This window comes from Balaenoptera ricei, chromosome 5 (assembly GCF_028023285.1).
Source record: "Balaenoptera ricei isolate mBalRic1 chromosome 5, mBalRic1.hap2, whole genome shotgun sequence".
In the NCBI taxonomy this organism is placed as follows: Eukaryota; Metazoa; Chordata; class Mammalia; order Artiodactyla; family Balaenopteridae; genus Balaenoptera; species Balaenoptera ricei.
The window spans coordinates 15,327,309-15,345,440 of NC_082643.1; the positions used below are offsets into that span (position 1 = coordinate 15,327,309).

An 18,132-nucleotide genomic window follows, 5' to 3' on the forward strand; every position below is an offset into this window, starting at 1 on the left:
CTGGGTAGGTGCCATCAGGTTCAGCAGCAGCTGTGATAGTGCCAAGTCCAGTAGACTTTTGGAATTTAAGGTTGGCACGTAGGATTTGAGCATGTTTGTTAAATTAAAGACCCTGAAGTGCTACGGCCTCAGCAACTTAGAATTTTGCTGAGGCACAGTCTGAAATGGCATGTTTAGAGGCTGGTATACGGTAGCAAATGCTTTGCCTGGTGGGCAGCTGACCTTATCTCAGGGCACCTTCCTTGTTTCCTACTCCATAGCTGGTAGGCCAAGACTCTCCTGACATTCTGCAGGGATTCTGGAAGATCTCTGGACAGTTCTCTGCAATACACAAAAGTCTAAGTATACAGTGGGCTGGGAAGTAGCCTCTTATACCTGCTTGGTTTTGTGTGCTAGTGCATTTGTGGAGTTCCTGTCTGTCCTGGCAACACCGCCGTCGACCATGCTAAAATAGGGCCGGGAGTGTACGTTACGTTTTGTTTCATGAGCCCATAAATATCCTACCTGTAGATCAGTACAGGAAGGTGACAGGGCCACTGAAAAAGCTGGGCGCCATGAACTCTTCTGAAGACAGATTTTTAGAGCAGGATTTCCCAAAATGGGAGCAATCACAAGGCTTATAAGACTACAGGATCAGGAAGTTAATTGTTAGTCTGTATCGGAAACCCACCCAGTGACATACAAGGCCATCTCCCTACTTTTCAAAAATAGGAGGTTTCAGGCATGAATTCTGGAGATATTTATGACTCCATTTGGCTTACTTGACCTGTATGAACACAGGCTTAAATGAACAATGCTTACATTGTATGTATTCCCCTCATGCCTATTCCATGGGGGGAAAAAAAATCAATTGAGAGGCAAAGGAACTATTTCAAAGTCATCATTACAGCCAGAGAGTATACAAATAGATTTCTTAGGGTAAAGAAACAGCACTTCATTGCACAGAGGCAAAGTTCTAAGGATTTCAGTCAACGTTAGCTCAGTAAGGTTAAAAAAAAAAATACAAAAAAACCGAAAAAGCAAAGTGTAATAGTTGGTGCTATGAGGCACTCGAAAGGTAAAACAATGTTTGATTACCTTGAGATAATCAATAATAAAAATATTTTCCTTACTGGATCCATAAAATCTAATGCTTATTGACCATCATCATCTTTACAGATAGTCGGCTTTGAGCAATGGCATTCTGACTCACAAAAGCTCACCTGTTCTCAGAAGATGGATAAAACCCAGTTTCACTTTGGCTGTTTCCACAGTCATCCCTGCTTTCATCGGCCGTGGACCTGGACTGAGGACTGAGGCCTCCGTGCGAGACTGATACCTTGACCAGAGCAGCTGCTCAGCGAGAGCCAACGCTCCCATTCGACCTGCAGACTGAGAATTCGACAACTAAACTTTTTCTACCTACTTTACCCTCTCTTGCAGGTCAGTAATTTTATTCGCTTGACCCCGTGGGGGCAGACCTTGTGGTGGCAAAGGCTGTGAATTCTGAGGAGACAGTGATCATCTACTGCTCCCTTCCTCAAACATTAATGACAGAGACAGCGGAGTCAGTGGGCCAGGAGCACAGCTGCTGTGTCCCCGACACAGATAGTTCACACTTACGGACACATAAGCAAGAGCCTTGTCTGCTCTTCTCCAGAAGTAGGAAAAAAAAAAAAAAACTCGAGTATACTATTGGAATGTTTAAGATATCTTTCTTATAGGAGAAATACCTCTAAAAAAATATTACTGTGTAGTTTCTCGAGTGTCCTGAACTCAGTCTCCATGACTTCTTCCTAAACAATGGTTCTACTATTTGAAAGTTGGGAGATTAAAATCTACAAAATCATAGTATATAAAAAAATGGCTAATGGTTATGCAATTTAACAACGGACACCTCACCCCAAATATGGCCCTGCCTTGGAAGAGCTCACATCGCTCCTGTGACAATATGGGGGTTTTTCTGGGTAGCTGAGCTGAGTCTCCACACTGGTGTTCGTGCTGTTTATGAAAAGGCTACTGGCTGTGAGCTCCTCGGTGTTACATGTTTGGTATCACCTTGTGTCCAGTTACCAATTCTGAATCTAACTTCTATTCCTTCCAGATCACTTAAAGGAAATTTCAATGAGTCTGGTGAGAGGAAAATGAAAACAGGAGGAAACCTCTGCCTTTAGATCCCCAAATTCAGAAGGAGGCTAATTTCTCCTCCTTGGTTATCAACCACAGTTTCCACTTCATTAGACGCATTATTTTCATTTGTATATATAAAACTTATTTCTAAGTGGATGCTTCTTACACCCTCAAAAATAAATACTAGAGAACTAAAGGTAAGATTTAAAACATATAAAGCCCAATGAAAAATACAAATATTAAAAATGACAACTCTTCAAAAACTGTCTTGTACAGATTTTTATGTACTTCTGTTATTCCGATAACCAAAACCCAACTTGAGACGTGTTGTGTATGAACGAGTTAGTGACAAACGTCCTAGGCTCATAAGGACATGTAATTTCTGGTATGGCTAATTTAAGTGAAAAACAGTGTGAGAATAAGAAAACTATACTTGAAGTGAAAACCTCCCCACGTCTATTTGTCATAAAGCTCCTGTAGACGCTACAGGTATCCATCCATTCCCTTGGTCAAACAACTTTTCCCGAGTTTTCCTATTAGACTCAGGGTAGATTGTGTTATCCACCGCTAGATGGCACCATGCACAAGTGATCGATTTTTTTTTCCCTTCCAGATGAAGTCAGCTGGTCTTTCCTCACAACTTACATAGAAGCCCTAGGAGTGACAGGCAGGACATGTTACAGGATGGCTGATAAGGGGGCTCCCTGCGTACTGAACTGTTGAGTCTGGATGTTCTGAGTTCGAGAGCAGTCTAACAGCGATTACTTCACTGCCCCGAAAGAAGGAAATCAGAATCGGCAGGGAAAATTATTTGATATAAATGTAAATGCTGTGCTGTACCTATGGAAGTTGCCATTCACCTGACTGATAGGGAACATAACAGGGTCTGATGACAGATGAATACCTCACTTACAGGGACTCAACCGCTCTTCCCGTTCCTGCTGCTGAGATGTAGAACCAAAAACCACGAAGCACCCGAAGTGAACCCCAAAGGCCCTCCCTCAATGGGGGGGGGGGGCTCAAAAATACAGTTCCTGCTGTGTTCTATAGTTCTGTGTTGATGACTTTTTTTTAGTCAGTTTTGGAATTGATTTATCTGAATACTACATATTTGCCCCTTTCTATTTTTCCTTAGGTATCAGATGTCTAATTCTTGACTTCCATAGATGACAGCCCCCCAAACCAGTAATGGTGAGTAACCTTGAGAAGTTATTTTAAGATGCAGCAATGGACAACAGCTCTCTTTCCTCCTCCTTTTTAAAAATTATTAAATTTTTTTAATGTAGAATATAATTTTACTATCTTTTGGTCAAAGATGCATTGGTTATAAGCATTATCCACTGAACTTGTTAGTGCAATCTCTCCCTTTCACAATAAGTGTAACATATTATATATGGTACAGGGTGTGGTCTGAGAGAGATGATGGAATATGTATCTAAAACAGAAGATAAGAAATAAAAGGCAGGAAAGAACACGCTCCCTACAAGGTGTTTATCAACAGTTTGTCGATGATGAGGATGGAGGAACCTGGGAATATCAGAAAGTTACCAAAATAGTCAGGAGAGGAAATACATGTGGAAAGAAGGGGAAAAGGGTATAAAATTATTTCTAATTCAAATCCAGTCAGCAACTTGGATACCTCCAGCCCAGAAGTTAACCACAGCCATGTTTTGAAAGTTCTGATTCATACGCACGGGTGCTTGTTGTTCAATCTTGGTTTGGCTCCTGGGCTGTTGACTCTTTATTCCCCACCTGCTGAATGAATTGAGTCCCTGTGTTAAAACAAAGAGCCTGTGATGGTCCTAAGGAAATACCATAGTTTACACAAAGTAGTCTGTTGACTGACTATTTTTCAGTTAAAAATTTTTTTAATTAAAAAAATTTTGACCAAGACAATAATAGAACATAATTTGCAACTAGTCAGGAAGGCAACTGGTCCCGAGAGAGGAAAGAAAGTGATAATAAAGGGATGCCATCTCTGGGTGAACAGCATGATGCAATGACACAAAGACAAGACTTGAAAGCATAACAAATATGTTACAGGTTAGAATAATTATCTTCCAAGTCGGAACTATTTGAAAGGCATAATGTAGCCTGGGCGAAAGACTAGTTGAATCTTTAAATGATCCAGGTCAGCGTCCATTGTGGTCTTCATACTGATGAAGGAGACTGGGGGCATCACAGTGGAAGTCGAGCATTTTAGAACCTTGAGCTGATCTAGTCCCATCCCTTCCGTTTACAGGTGAGGAAGCTGAGGTCCAGTGAGGGTAAATGACTCTCCCAAGGTAGCACAGCTAGACAATGACAAACCCAGAATGAGAACCGGTTTCCAGCTCAGAGGCTGTTCCTTCAACCACATTGCCTCCAAGGTAGACAGAGGACCCACGAGAGGCGTGTGGGGCCGTGTGACCACAATGCTGAGTAAGCCTGAATCAGAACACTTGAAGAACACTTCTCATGACGAGACTCAGAGGACAAAGCCCCCGCCTGAGCAAGCTCAGAGACCAGACTGACAAAGCCAGTAAGCGTTTACCTCCTTTCCAGGCAGAATGATGGAAGAAAGATAAAAGGTCAAGGAAGCAATGCCTGTTTCATTAAACTGGTGACCGCGCCCACCTTGTTATGAGAAGGTGCCCGGGTCAGGTCAATACCTAAATACTAACAGTACTGCTAACAAAAACAAGTTTAAAAGAAAATCCTTTTACTAGAATACCTGTAATTACTCATCAATAATAATAATGATGATAATAATAATAATACCTTTTTAAAAAAAAAAACCACTTCAAGTTGCATATTATGCACACACGTTCGTTGTGAAAAAAAATGCTTGTTGGTGTGGTTGAACATGAATCCCTGTCTTCCCTGCCGTGCTGTAGCTTTATTCCCCAAGGGCATGAGGTGGGTGCCCTCAAGGAATAAGGGAGTCTTAGCTCTCTCTCCTTTATACTTAGATTCTCCACTTCCCTGATACGAACAGTAACACTGGTTCTACAAGTTCTAGAAACAGAACACTGATGGGAGGATTATCGGAGACACTTGATGCACATGATTTGTAGGAAAAGTCTGTGATTTCTCTGTAAATTACTAATCTGAAAGAGACACAGCAAACCGTCCACAGCTTCAACTTCAAATGATTTAAACAAAAATAGAACGAGCCATGGACAGTGTCTGCATCCCTGTCCAATTTGATGTAAACAACGTTTGTAGAAACTGGGTTTGTTAAGAAAGTTTATCCATATATCTGGATAGCAATAAAAAGCGTTTCCTAGGAAACTGTAAGATCCTGTACCACACAGCATACAGCCCAACTAAGAGGAAAATTAGGTTGACTTCTAAATTCAAGATACACATTTGTACAATTGTTCTTAACTCCTGTGACGATGTCCGAGTAGAGTGGGCATGTATATTGGTAGTTGTGTCTGTCTTCCTTCTCTCTCCCGCTGCAATCTTGCCTGTGGAGCTCACTGGTCTAGACTGGGTTTCCTCCTCAGCTCTGAGCCCCTGGACGTCCACAGACTCCCTGTGACTCTCCTCCTCCACTTTCAGCCCCAGCCTGGGTCAATACTGCCCTTCTGCTGCTAACGACACTACTGTTTCATGTCTTCCCATTTCCTCCAAGACAGCTGCCAGCACACTCAGGTTTCCATCTGGGAAGTTCTGCGCTTCCCAAAGATCCAGGATGACGCCAGTTGGACTTGATTTGGTGGCAAAGTAATTCAAGTACCTGTAATTGGTAATGGGAAAATGTGCTGAATGGTGTGATTTACGGAGCTGTTTTCTTTTCAGCTTTTACTAAACCTTTCCGTTACTGCGTTTCTGTTAAGTATAACCGGACCCACCTGGGAAACCGTGGCTTGCAGTGAGCCGTCCTGAATAACTAGCCCATACTTAATTAGGTCAGCCCCAGACAGGAGACGTGATGCCTTAACTTCGTTAACCTCAACTCTGAGTAAGAGCATTTAAGAGACAAGATGTCTGTGGGTCACATCCTAAACAGGAAACCAAGAGACTTATTATGTTTTCTTTCCGGCCCAGGCTCTGATCACCTTTGACAGGTTACGCCATGCCTTTTGCTTGGTAGTGATGGCAACGGTCTACAAAGAAGAGGCTCCTGAGGTCTCTTCGTAACTTCACAGCAGCGCTGTGTTTAGCATGTTAATTGCCCACCCAGCATTAGGTCCTGCTCAACAGGAGGTGAGGAACAACGGTTAGTGAATGGCTATATCATGTAGGGGGGATTTAGCCTGTCAGCTTTGCGAAGTGGATCACAAAACCTGATATTTACAAATGTCAGATAAGCCCAGGAAGTCTCTCCACCACGTGTTTGCAAGACCATGGTGCAAGGTACAAGGTAGGAGCGTAATACATGTTGGCATAATGGAAAGTAAGTAAATGTACAGATGGAGGAAAAAAAAAAAATGAACGTTGCCCTAAGTCAGCTATATGAGTCCTGGAGCCCGATGTCTAACGGGAGCTCGTTCTGAAGCCCGGCCATGCCCACCTGCCCAGGTTTAGCTTATGGGCCAGCATCCTCCAGTCGTGACCCCTCGTCTGTGGGGCGTCCAGGCTGCTGCAGAGCTTCTGCCGGATGGGGGGAGGGATGCTGAAAGCACCGGGTCCCGTCATGGTGGTGACGGTGCTCGCTGGGTCCAGCAGAGGCAAGTCGATGCCAGTCGGTTCCTGTAGTTGAGGCACAGGAACAACACAGCATTATTTCTGAAGAAAGACAAAAGCAATCCTTCTTGAACCAATCAACATAATGCCTTGCTTTGAATGGTCAGAAGAGAATGAATGTTATTATATTCTCCTTAGTAAGAACAGCTTCTTTCTGGCTGAAAGTTGTGATTCTCTGTAACCTGGCTGAGAGGAGGAGGTACATTTTGAGCTGAGTTTTGCATAGCCTTGGATTGATGGGTCTTCTGTGAGGACTGGGCTAGCTGGACAGCTCGGGTGTAATTCAGTTACAGCTTTTCTAATGGGATTCTCCAGGATGCGCAAGGGGATATCTCCTAAAGGTTCAGATTTCAGGCGGGGGGGAGACGTGTTCAAAAGGGCAGCTCTTTGAGAATGAACTGATCCAGACCTGAGATTCTAGAGACTGTCTGACCCTGAGGGGAAGCCCTGGGCAAACGCTTGAGTAAATTCTCCCTCTAACCTCTGTGGAAGATGGCTCTGTCCTGCTTTTGTTGAAAGAAATGGACCACAGCTCTCCTCTAAATGACATCAAATTAAGACTAATTATTTAAAAGAAAATGGCGAACACAGTACATGGCTTTAGGGCAAGCTGCTAACAGAATCCTCCAATTGCTGTACACCCTTATTTTTTTTTTTAAATCTAATTTTAGTAGAGAAAACCACAGATTGGCTCTTAAGGTAGTTTCAGCTCATAAAACAGCACGATTGCAGAAATCTGAAATTCATCTGCAGGAGAAACTCTAATCATTTTCTGATCACTTCTGCTGGTTGGAAAAGCAAAAGCAAATGTTGCCTGGGAACTATTAAAGCAATAAAAGAAAATCCACTTAATCTGCTTTAAATGTCATCTCTCTCTTTTTCAGAGCAGGTAACTCCGTGGTGAACATAATTAGTTGCTGGAGGATAAAACAGCCACACGCAGGTCCAGCCGTCAGGAAGTCTCGGGGTCTGGTGGAGTGTTCCGCTCAGACGTCAGTGCCCCCGCCACCCAGAGCCTCCCACACCCTGCTGCTCCTGCACCTTGGGGCCACCGTCTGTGTTCCAGAATCAGCAGCCAAGGCTCACTGTGAGGCTTGTGCAATCACACGGCACAGGGTCTGTCCTGGGGCTCTGGAGGGCATGTGAGAGCAAAACAAATTTTTTTGCCATAGAACATAAAGTGGCGTTGGCTGTGATCACAATATTTGGCCTCGGAACCCAAAGCTTGGCAAACTGGGCCTCCGAGGATTCCAGTGGCTCCTTTATGTTAACTCCAGCACGTACCAGGACTGAAAAGACTGCTATGAGATACAGAAGCAACCGATGGGAGTTGTTGGGAGTCCCTGAATCCCAAAGAGCTTTCCCTGTACTGGGCATAGAGCTCTTTCCAAGGGACCACGAGGACAGAGGGCTCCTGACCTCAGTGGCATAGGGCTTAAACAAAGGGGACCAGAAGAGAGGACTGAAGGCACATGTTCGTGTTTTTCAACAGATTCATGTTGGGAATGTCTGCACCCAAGTGGCCAACACTTCTGTTAGGTATAGAATTGGGAGGGGGGCGGGCAGAGGCGTAGAGAAATCACACCTCATTCCACAGCTTAGCGCTACCGCCCACTTGCAAGTCCTGCCTGCTTCTCGTCTGGACCGTAACGATGGGGCCTCGAAGGAAACCCATGCTGCCCATCCCCGGGCTGCAGCGGAGGCGGGGTCTGCACGGGGAGGGGTCTGCTTGGTGTCGCGCCGCCTCTGGCCTCACCAGCTCCCTGCCGTCTATCCCTTGTGCCAGACTCCTCTCCCTAAAGCCCAGCGCTGACCTTTCTCCTGCCTCCTCTTAGTAAGTGTTAAATGGCTCTCCTACCACGTGGATTCCCAACTCCTTATCATCAGGCAGTGAGGATCGTCTGCAGGACCTGCCTGGTGGGCTGGCCTCAAGCCCCAGGGCTGCCATGGAGGAGGGGGTCCCATGTGCTCCGGCCACCTGACAGCGCGGCTCCTGCCTTTCTCAGGTTGCGCTGGCGTGACTCGCTCTCCTCAGACCGGACCGTTCACTGTCCCCAGCGCCTTTCTTAAGGATGTACCTTTGATAGTTCTTCTGCCCTTTCCCTTAACCTCTGGTCAGGCAAACACCTCGCAATCTGGACTGAAGAGCATGTTCCCTGAGCAGACCCACCCAAAGTCATCCACCTGGAGCCCTCCTACAGCACTTCCCACAGCTCCTGCCCTCCTCGTAAGTCTGCTCCATGCACGCCGGTTGTACTTACGGATGACTTCCTCTGATTTCCCAAACTTCTTGGAGGTGAGAGTATTTTTGTCATCCTCCGAACTTCTGTGACCCTCAGGGCAGTGCCCTGAACGTGGAAGCTACTCAATTCGTATGTGTGGAAGAGAGGAAGGAAGAGGATGAAGCCAGTTCCTAACAGAAGCCCCCCTCGCAGGGTACGGCTGAGCTTCCTTCCAACTAAATGTGGCTCAAGGTGAGGCCCTCCTCGCTGTTCAGTACCGAAGGTAAAGGCAGGCACGACTCTCAGGAAGGTCTGCTCACACATCCACGTTGTCCCCCTTTTCTTGGGGAATAAAGACCTGTCAGCACTTTACGTGGGCCTTCAAACCCTGAGTCTCCAGCCTTGGCTCCTGTGCCTGTTTATTTCCTTGTGCATGAAACAAGCCCAAAAGGGCATAATTTCTTGTCTCTCTTATCAGATGGCTGACAGCAGCCTTGGAGGTAAAACAAAAATACATATATACATTTACATTCAAATTTCATCTAGTAATTTCTGTCGCTGTTCTTCTTTTACTTCCAGGTATACTCTCACAGAACACTTATTATAATAATTGTTTATGATATTGGTACCATCTGCCTTTGACGTTATGATTCCCTTGGTTAAACATATGATTTTTCACCATTAACCAAACAGCTGCTATGGCACACATTGTCAGCACTCCACAGGAGAAACGACTTTCCTTTCCTGTATTCTGACTCCTCCTGAAGTCACTAAGAACAACTAGATTTTCCCAAGGGTCCTTTTTGAACAGGTTATAGAAAACAGAGGAGGTGAATAGGTAGGATGGCTGGAGCAGAGTGATGCTCGTACCTTTTTAATATTGTTCTTTGTGTGCACGAAAGTGCTGTGTGTCAGTAGTTGACAGGGTTAGAACGTCTTTGTCTATACTGTAGTTAAAACTAGAAGTCCTAACGAGACTGAAGTTTCTCTCTCTTCTCTACTTTTTTTTCCTCTTGATGGTGATGGGCAGCTTCTCCTTTATTACTTACCCTGTCCCTCTAAGGAAGAACCTTTTATCATCATTTATCCTCATACTTTTAACTCTTCTAGGCACTTTCATTCTTAAACTTCATCTGAGACTAAAGGCTTTATCTCTAGGTAAGGAATCTCTGGCCAAGGCACCTAGAGAGGAACAATCGTCCGGCTCTCGACATCACCTCGGTCTATGTCTGGTCTCCCTGGGGGGCAGCAGGTCCCGCGCCTGACTGCAGAGGCCAAGGGCCGAGTAGCTTTAGAAAGGAGCGCTGGTGACGCCTTGAGCGGTACATTCCTGGCAAGTCAGCTCATTTTCAGGAGACGGGAGGTTGGAACCGCAAGCCCAGGCCACCTGCCGTGTGACCCGAGGGCGGAGCCCTGTCCAGAAGACAGACACCACCAGTGGAGGCTTTTCTCTGGTTGGTTATGGCTTGTCAGCCCCACGGAACCCCTCCTCGAGCTTTTGATGAGGATCCAGGTCTCGGGGCTCTCCAGAGCCAATTGTTCACCAGCACGTAGCCCGGCTCCGGACATCAGGACCAGCCCCGCTCTCCCCGCTCTGCGGGCCACATGCGCTGCATTCAAATGCTAACAGCAACGGTGGGACTCGGTGACCCAGAAGGAAAAGCAGCAGAGTGGCCCCTAATCCCCGAAGTCATCTGACTCGGGTCATTTCTGCCTCCCCCTCCTCCCGTTAAGTGTGCTTGTCTGTCACGGGCCTCTGAGGAGACTAAAGGGTCGGCCTCCCTGAGCTGGCTGCCACCAGCTTGCAAAAGAAATCGTCTTTCCTCTGAAAGTCCTTAAACTCATCACACTATGACGCGACACTGTCTCTTCGCAAGGGGTTGGCCGGCCTGGCAGCGGGGGGGGGGGGGGGGGGGGGGCCTGACCAGCGCGCTTTCGTTCCTGGCCACAGCGCATCTGCCTTTTTTTCATCACATCGCTCATGCCGAACAGAAAGCAAGCATCAAAGGAGCAGACCTCCTCGCCCCCCTCCAAAATTCAGCAGCCTTTGTTGTGGCTGGAGCTGGGTGGGTATTGAGCTTTGCAGACCTGCTGGGCCTGGAAAGTGAAAACACCCTCCCGAGCCAGCAGGGGTGGTGCTGCGGGCCGCGCACAGAAAGGCCCGGCGGTTGCCATGGCGCCCTGACACCAAGATCATGCCTCATGAATGTCACCGAGGTCTGTGACTAAAGTTGTTGATGAGTCAAAAGTCTCATGAAACGGAGGAAGGAAAATGATGACCGCAGCTCGCCAGGCTGTGGGAAAGGAGGAGGGGGCGGCGTCAAGGCGGACATGCGTCCCCCCCTGGGTTTGCTAAGGAAGCCTGTCTTTAAACACGACCTGTGGAGTGAGACACGCCGAACAGGGTGACGTCCCATTCGTCACTGTGTGTGAGACAGCGAGGAAGAGGAGCCTTTTAAATCATACACCGTCCAGCTGTAGTTCTGAAATAGGACAGTTCTGTGCTGCGGCTCAAAAAGCAGCTCCAAGCTCAGCTCCACAGGCCCCGGACGCTGCTGCCCCCTTCCTTTCACCCTGTCCTTTTCCTTTTGTCCCTCCAGCCTGAAGTGTTTCCGTGGTTCTAACTCCAAGCCCTGGGGTCCCAGGTAACCAATAAGGTCATGAGCACCCCCTTCTTTCCACCCAGAGAAGTTTTAAGTAGCAGCGATGGTTGTCATTTCTGAGATACAGACATATAAAAAGTCGCACCTGGAGGAAGTGAGGCTCACAGCGAGGAAAGGCAGTGTGACGGGCACGAGGGGGGAAGTGCGTAGATTTTACTTCTATTTCTGGACTGTCTCTCCTACCTCGGGGAGAAGGGCATCCCTTCTTCTGTTTGGAGGATGATGTATAAGAGAGCAAGGGGACCAAGAGACTTCTCCTTTCGACATGGAGATGAAAGGAAAGGAGGCAAAAGGAGGGGGCAGGAAGGGCACCATCAGGCCAAGGCAGGTGAGTTCCGAGGAAAGAACCAGAACGGGAGGAGAGGCGGAGGATGCCAGGAACAGGGGACAGCGGGGGTGCTTTGGGAAAGTCACTCTGTGTGTGCGATACTTAAATTGAACCTTACACTTGAAGTTCAGATCTGTGTAAAAAGTTAGGACAAGATCCTTAAGTTCATGTCACAAAGCGTAAAAGTCCTGTTTTTTGAAAAGGATCCTCTATTACACTTTTATATAATTTTAGCTCCCTGTGTTCACTAAAAATACTATTCTGTGAACCAGCAGGCCCTCCAGAGAGCTTTTCAGGACTTCCCACACTGAGATACTTTATACCCCACTGGCCCTCCCCGAGGTCGGTCCCTCCTCTGGCCTGAGACCAACGAGCGCCTCTTACCTCGGACACGGTGCAGTTTAGCTGGAAGATCTGCCCTTCTCCCTCCACCTGCCGCACACAGAGTTTGCAGACCAGCTCCACTGTGTTCAGGCTGAATCTTTCCAGAGTGAACGTGCAGTGGAGGTTTCTCTGAGACCCACTCCAGATATGGTAGAAGGGAATTTCCTGAAGCATATGAAAGGGGGAACCACAAATGAGGGACTATCAGACAGTGCGCTGCCCAGTAATCATCTCAGTACTGCACGTGTTAATTACCTTGTTTAATCCTCACGATGGGTCCATGCACAAGCACATCCCAACCCCCTTTTCAGGTGAGAAAGACTGAGGCCCAGAGATGTTAAAGAACTCACCCAGAGTCCCACAGCTAGAAAGTGGGAGAGCTGAGGTCTGAACCCAGGGAATCAGCCCCAGAATCCTTATACCTAACCAGCCTGCCACTTCTCTGTCATTTACAAAAAAAGCAAAAAAAGCAAAAAAACATCGTAAATGATCTTTTTTTTAAGGTTTAGACAACTGCCCAAATAAAACCTACACACTCCAGTCACTGCCCATTAAAAGCAATCCCTGCCATGGTACCCTGGAGAAAAAGCAAAGTCTAAAGGATGATGCACTGACCCAGTTCCCTTTCATGCCTACGCCCTCCCTCTGCACAGGATGGGGAAAGCCAAGACTCACTACAAGGTGGAAACCGGAGGCTTGATTAGCTGCCACAGAAAAGTTCTTGGCCTAAAAAGCACCAAGCCTCTAATAGACACAATTGTCTAAGAGCCTAGATCACCTCACAGAGCCCAAGAATCTTTTTTTCAATAAAGGAAAAAGAAGGATTGATACAAAATGGTAGACCATGTTGGTTAAGAACAGAGGCTTTGGAGCCAAATCCAGTACAAATAGGATGCCTTCCCCTTGCTTGCTTGGTGATTTGGGGCAAGTTACTTAACCTTTCCTCAGTTTCTTCATCTGTGAAAGACTGTACCTAAGCAAGAGAGTACCTGAATGGAGGGGGTTAAATGAGATTAATCAAAGTACACGAGAGTCTGGCAGATGGTGAGAACTCAGCCAGGCTTAGCTTAAACTAACATCAGGTTATCATTATTATAAAAACAACTTTCCATTATGGTTGCACAAAAAGAATTGTTCATAAAAGGGGAAGATTTGTGGACTTTTATGGCAGTTGCAAAATCAGAGAAAGAAGAAAGCAAAGGAGGAGATTTAATGAGAAAGTTAAAGCCGATCTTTCAATCAAGTGCTGAGCATGTGCCCCCATCAAAGCTCGAGGCTGTAAGCAAACTGGTAGGTTTGTTTCTCGCAATTTCTGTGTAAGTACCAGACATCTGAGAGTAAGAATGCAGCTGAAACTCTTCCCTTCATCCCTTCTAGTATGTTCATTGACTTACATCAGGAAATCACAACCAGTGCAGCTACAGGGCAGGGTGTGGGACTGGATTTGCATGTGTGTAGACAAGGATTCACCGCTGATTCTAAGGGTGTCTGCGACTCCTAGGATGGGTCTGAGGCTAGGGATCCCATCACACCGTCTCCTGAGAGCTTGGGCTGGCTGATGGAGGAGGAGGTGAACACCTCTGGAGAGTCTTATTTTTCCCACACACAGCTACGTACAGTGGGACTTGGGACCAGTATTTTTATGCTGTTATTTAATAAAATCCTGACCAGGTTTTATTTTTACTTGCTATCCCAGCTTCCAAGCTGAGGTTCCTTCTAAGTTTTCAATGTAAAGGCACTCTCCTAGCCAGGCTGAAGCCTAATTTGTGTCATGTGGGATAACAATGTTCCCTTTCTCCTATGAATGCATTTGAGGCTGGTTTTACCAATTCAATGTTAACATTACTCTGAAAATGCACAGACATGATGGACTTGGAAATCTTATCTACTGAAAGTAAAACATTGATAGTAAAGGTATCTGAAAGAGAATTCAGAAAAAAGCATTTCCTCCAGTATGTCTAGAGTATTTTTTCAAAAAATCCTAAATATCCCCCAACTATTTTGGACAAAGGAGTACTAAGATAGGATTACTTTCAAGGAAGGCAGTATCTTCTGTCTAAATCATTCTAGTCCTCTTGGAGATGTCTCCAAGCTTTTAGCTCAGCTTGGGAACCTTACCTGATATTTGGCCAGCAGTTTGCTCTTCCAGAGGGAGTGGGCGACATCGTGAATGGACAGGCGCAGGTTGTGGGTGCTGCCTTTAAAGTGAAGAGCCTTAGGTTCTTCTAGGAGCTGCCCTCCCATCTGCCTTTCGAGCTGCAAGACTTCCTGCGACGACAGGCCCCAAACCGAAAGCAAATATTGAATGACTCACATCACTTCCACAGTATGCTTCCTCACTCTGTCCCCGGCCCCGAACCTAACCGTGCAGCACGTGACCTCCATCCTGCAGCCGCGAGACCCTCCAGCTGAGGCCCCGGCCAGTCTGCACGTGACTGGGCCCTACTGGCCAGGGACGGTGTCAGCGAGCCACACGACACTTTTGTGCGGTACGTTCGGTACAGTCTACACTTCCTGACGAACAAGTGGGGTATTTAATCAAATACACGGCAACGACAATCAGAACCCAAAATGGGGAGGATCCCCCCAAAAAAGAAAAAATCGGTAGAAACGTAGATAAACAGATACGTTAAGTAGATTTTCAATCAACTTTTAGGGAAAGGGGCAAACAGCTAGAAAACAAACCAGATCTTAGATTGGAAATACTAGCTAACAAAATAAAAATCTGGAATGTGTTTTGGGCACTTTTTCTATTTTTTTTTTAGTTTCTTTACCTACAGAAATAAAATTTTGCTTAAAATTATCCACTGCACAATTCCCAATTATCAAAAAATAAAAATATGCTCATTAAATATTCTAACAGAGGAAAGTACACTGATACAGATTAGGAGGATTTTTCAGCACCAACTATTGACCTAAATAGTCACTCAGATTAAATTTTTTAAAAAACCACCTCATTTTTCAAGAACCATGGCTGATTAAATTTGCTATGTAACTTTACTTATGCTATAAAGATATAACATGAAGATAAATTCTGTATCTACTTCCACTCCTCAAGCTAGTTAATGGGAGTTAATGAAGCATTTCCAACTACAGCTGCAATTATCCAAACATCAGCAAACCATAAGTTATCAATGAACAAATATCCTGAGTCTCCTCTGCTGTCTGAACCATCCTTATGCATTTTGTTCCTCTCGTGCTTTAAAAGGTTTAGTGATAAAAATACGCAGACACCTCTGACCTTTTTTTCCAAAGGGGTTCAGGAAAATAACGGATTTTATAACCGTATAAAAACAAAATACGATTTTCTTCTTTGGAGAGATTTCAGTCGGAAGCATGGGGTTCAATAACACAGGTGATCACCCAGGCCATTCCACAGGCGTGCATAGGGAACCTACTCCTGCACAGGTAGATGGTCACAGCGGAGGACTGCAGTCCAGTAAGTGCAGAGCTTACCAAGGTCATTGATCAGATGGAAACAGCTCATTTCAAACTGCTCCTTTATTGGTTCTTAGCATTCTCCATCTTTGAGTTTGGCCACTCTTCTGCACAATGCAAGCTGCCGAAAGGTCCTATAAGGTGTAGGGGATACGAGGGTCATGTGGTCTCAGGCAGGGACTCCTCTAGTTAGTGTGTAACGGAAGAGATGAGGCAATAGCACCGTGACAGAGAGATGGGAGTGGCCCAGCTGCTTGAGAGCCCTGATGTTGAGAACACTCCACCTTGCTGGCTGATGAGCCGCTGTTGCCTGTGGCAGGAGACTGAGCACTCAGCTGCCCCGACACAGCCATTGTGTCACTGTGCCCTGGCTCTGCTGTGCCCGCCGCCCCGCAGGCTCCAAGGGCCCCCACAGGCCTCTAGATGTACCCAGCACAGAGCCGAACACGTTCCTCATGACACGCCCTCCCGCGACACTTCACCCTCCAGTCCTCGAGGAGAATCTGGCCGTGCGGGAATGAAGACGAATAAGAAAAGCGAGGGTTAATTGCAGTTTCTTCTGCTTCAGCAGGAAGGCGTAATGAGCTTATGTTGATCACGTTTGGTGTCTAGTTAGCATAATAGAGAAAGCTGATGTTCCCGGTGAACCTGGCACCTGACAAATTCTAAAGCTAAAATGATGTTTGTTTATAAGCCATTAGAAGAAAAGAAACATAATTAGAAATCTTTGAGATTACAGTCATGCCAATCAATCAGTTCTAGCTTCTCTCCAGTACACCCTAATTACCTCATCAAGACATCTAAAGAGCAATCGATAGTAATTATCTGATTACTATAGATCTTCATTATGTCCAAATTATCTCCCTGGGATGTCTAAAAGAAGACGCATTGTATTCTGGGAGGTGACTGTACCCAACAATGTATAATCCACACCTCATTCCTACCATCAACACAGATTGCCAGAGGAGATGGGGGACATGACCAGTTTTCTTGGCAGGGATGACCACTGAAAAAAACCTAAACTGCCTATTGGCCATGACCTTGAGGTCAAGATATCTAATACAGTGCCACATCTTGAGTGCAAAGTCTGCGTAGGAGGCAGCCCAAGAATAAGGCTCAGTCCTTGGCTTCTTCGGCATTGACCTCAAAAGTCATGGTAAAGAGTTCTCCCGGTGAGGAAAGAGACTGGGTTGGCTCAAGCCTTTTTTTTTGAGAGAAGGTACCAAGTAAAGTGCCATTTTAAAGAACATGGTGCTGGAGAACACACACACTCCATATTCTTAATTTCTCCATCTCTCCACTAACCAGGAGTGACACAAAGCTGCTGCACACAGCTGGGAGGAACCTGACTTTTCTGTCCTGTTCAGTTGGACAGGAACCCTGGTGAGAGATGAACTGCCCACCAGGACGCATCCATGCTTGGAGCAAAGTCTCTAAACGTATTTGACTGCACACGCCATCAGTCAAAAAAAATCAAGCCTGCATTTTGCTTCTGTTTCTTTATAAGTTATACACCTATATTAACACATCAATATGTTAATGTTATATAATATACCTAAGGTTAAAAGTATGCGCTAAAATGAATAGACACAGAAGTCCTTAATAGTGTCTATTTTTACCCCCCAAATCTCATTGGCCTGGGGGTTGTGAAGTCCATTTTGGAGACTGCTGGCTGGGGCAGCTGTCCCTCCACTAGTACTTTGGGAGAAATCAGCCAGGAGTAAATGATTCAGTAAGAAGAATCCTTACCACACTTAAATTTAACTTTTTTTTCCTGAAAAGTAGCAACTGGTATCATCGGACCCAGGATGTTCAACTTCAAGGGAACACAACAAAATAAAGGAGAAGACAATAACCAAAGTACAAATTAAAAACATTGAAGTGTGAATTAAAGATATTACGATCAATAAATAAAACAACTCCTTGGAAACTAAAATCACCTAGAGCCACACAAGAGGGAGATGACCTGCCACATACAGCAAATCCCATATATAAATTTTATAAATTCATATAAATTTATAAGAATTTATAAATTTATAAAATTTATAAAATTTATAAATTTAATAAAATTATAAAATTATAAAAATTTTTATGTTTATAAAATTTATAAAATTTTTAATAAAATACAATTATAAAATTTTTTATAAATTTATAAAATTCATAAATTTATAAAATTTTAAATAAAATTTATATAAATTTTACATCAGAAAACAGAAGAGGCAAGCCCACTTGATAGGCTACTCAGGGTTTTGTTCCATACTGTTATGGTTTAAGTATCATAATTTCCGATATTTTATAGCTGATCCCACTTAAA

General features: G+C 45.2%; 1 protein-coding gene across 1 annotated transcript in view; it reads right to left on the bottom strand.

Annotated features, from left to right (window-relative positions):
* Positions 1 to 3,946: 3,946 nt before the first annotated feature.
* Positions 3,947 to 18,132, bottom strand: part of UNC5C (unc-5 netrin receptor C) — a 397,961-nt gene continuing 383,775 nt past the window's right edge. Inside the window, exons 14-17 of the mRNA XM_059922449.1 lie at positions 14,499 to 14,648; positions 12,381 to 12,545; positions 6,611 to 6,789; positions 3,947 to 5,833 (exon numbers count right to left, since the gene is read on the bottom strand). Of these exons, the coding sequence (XP_059778432.1) occupies positions 5,668 to 5,833; positions 6,611 to 6,789; positions 12,381 to 12,545; positions 14,499 to 14,648 (660 nt within the window). The 3' untranslated portion in view covers positions 3,947 to 5,667. The remainder of the gene's footprint in view (positions 5,834 to 6,610; positions 6,790 to 12,380; positions 12,546 to 14,498; positions 14,649 to 18,132) is intronic.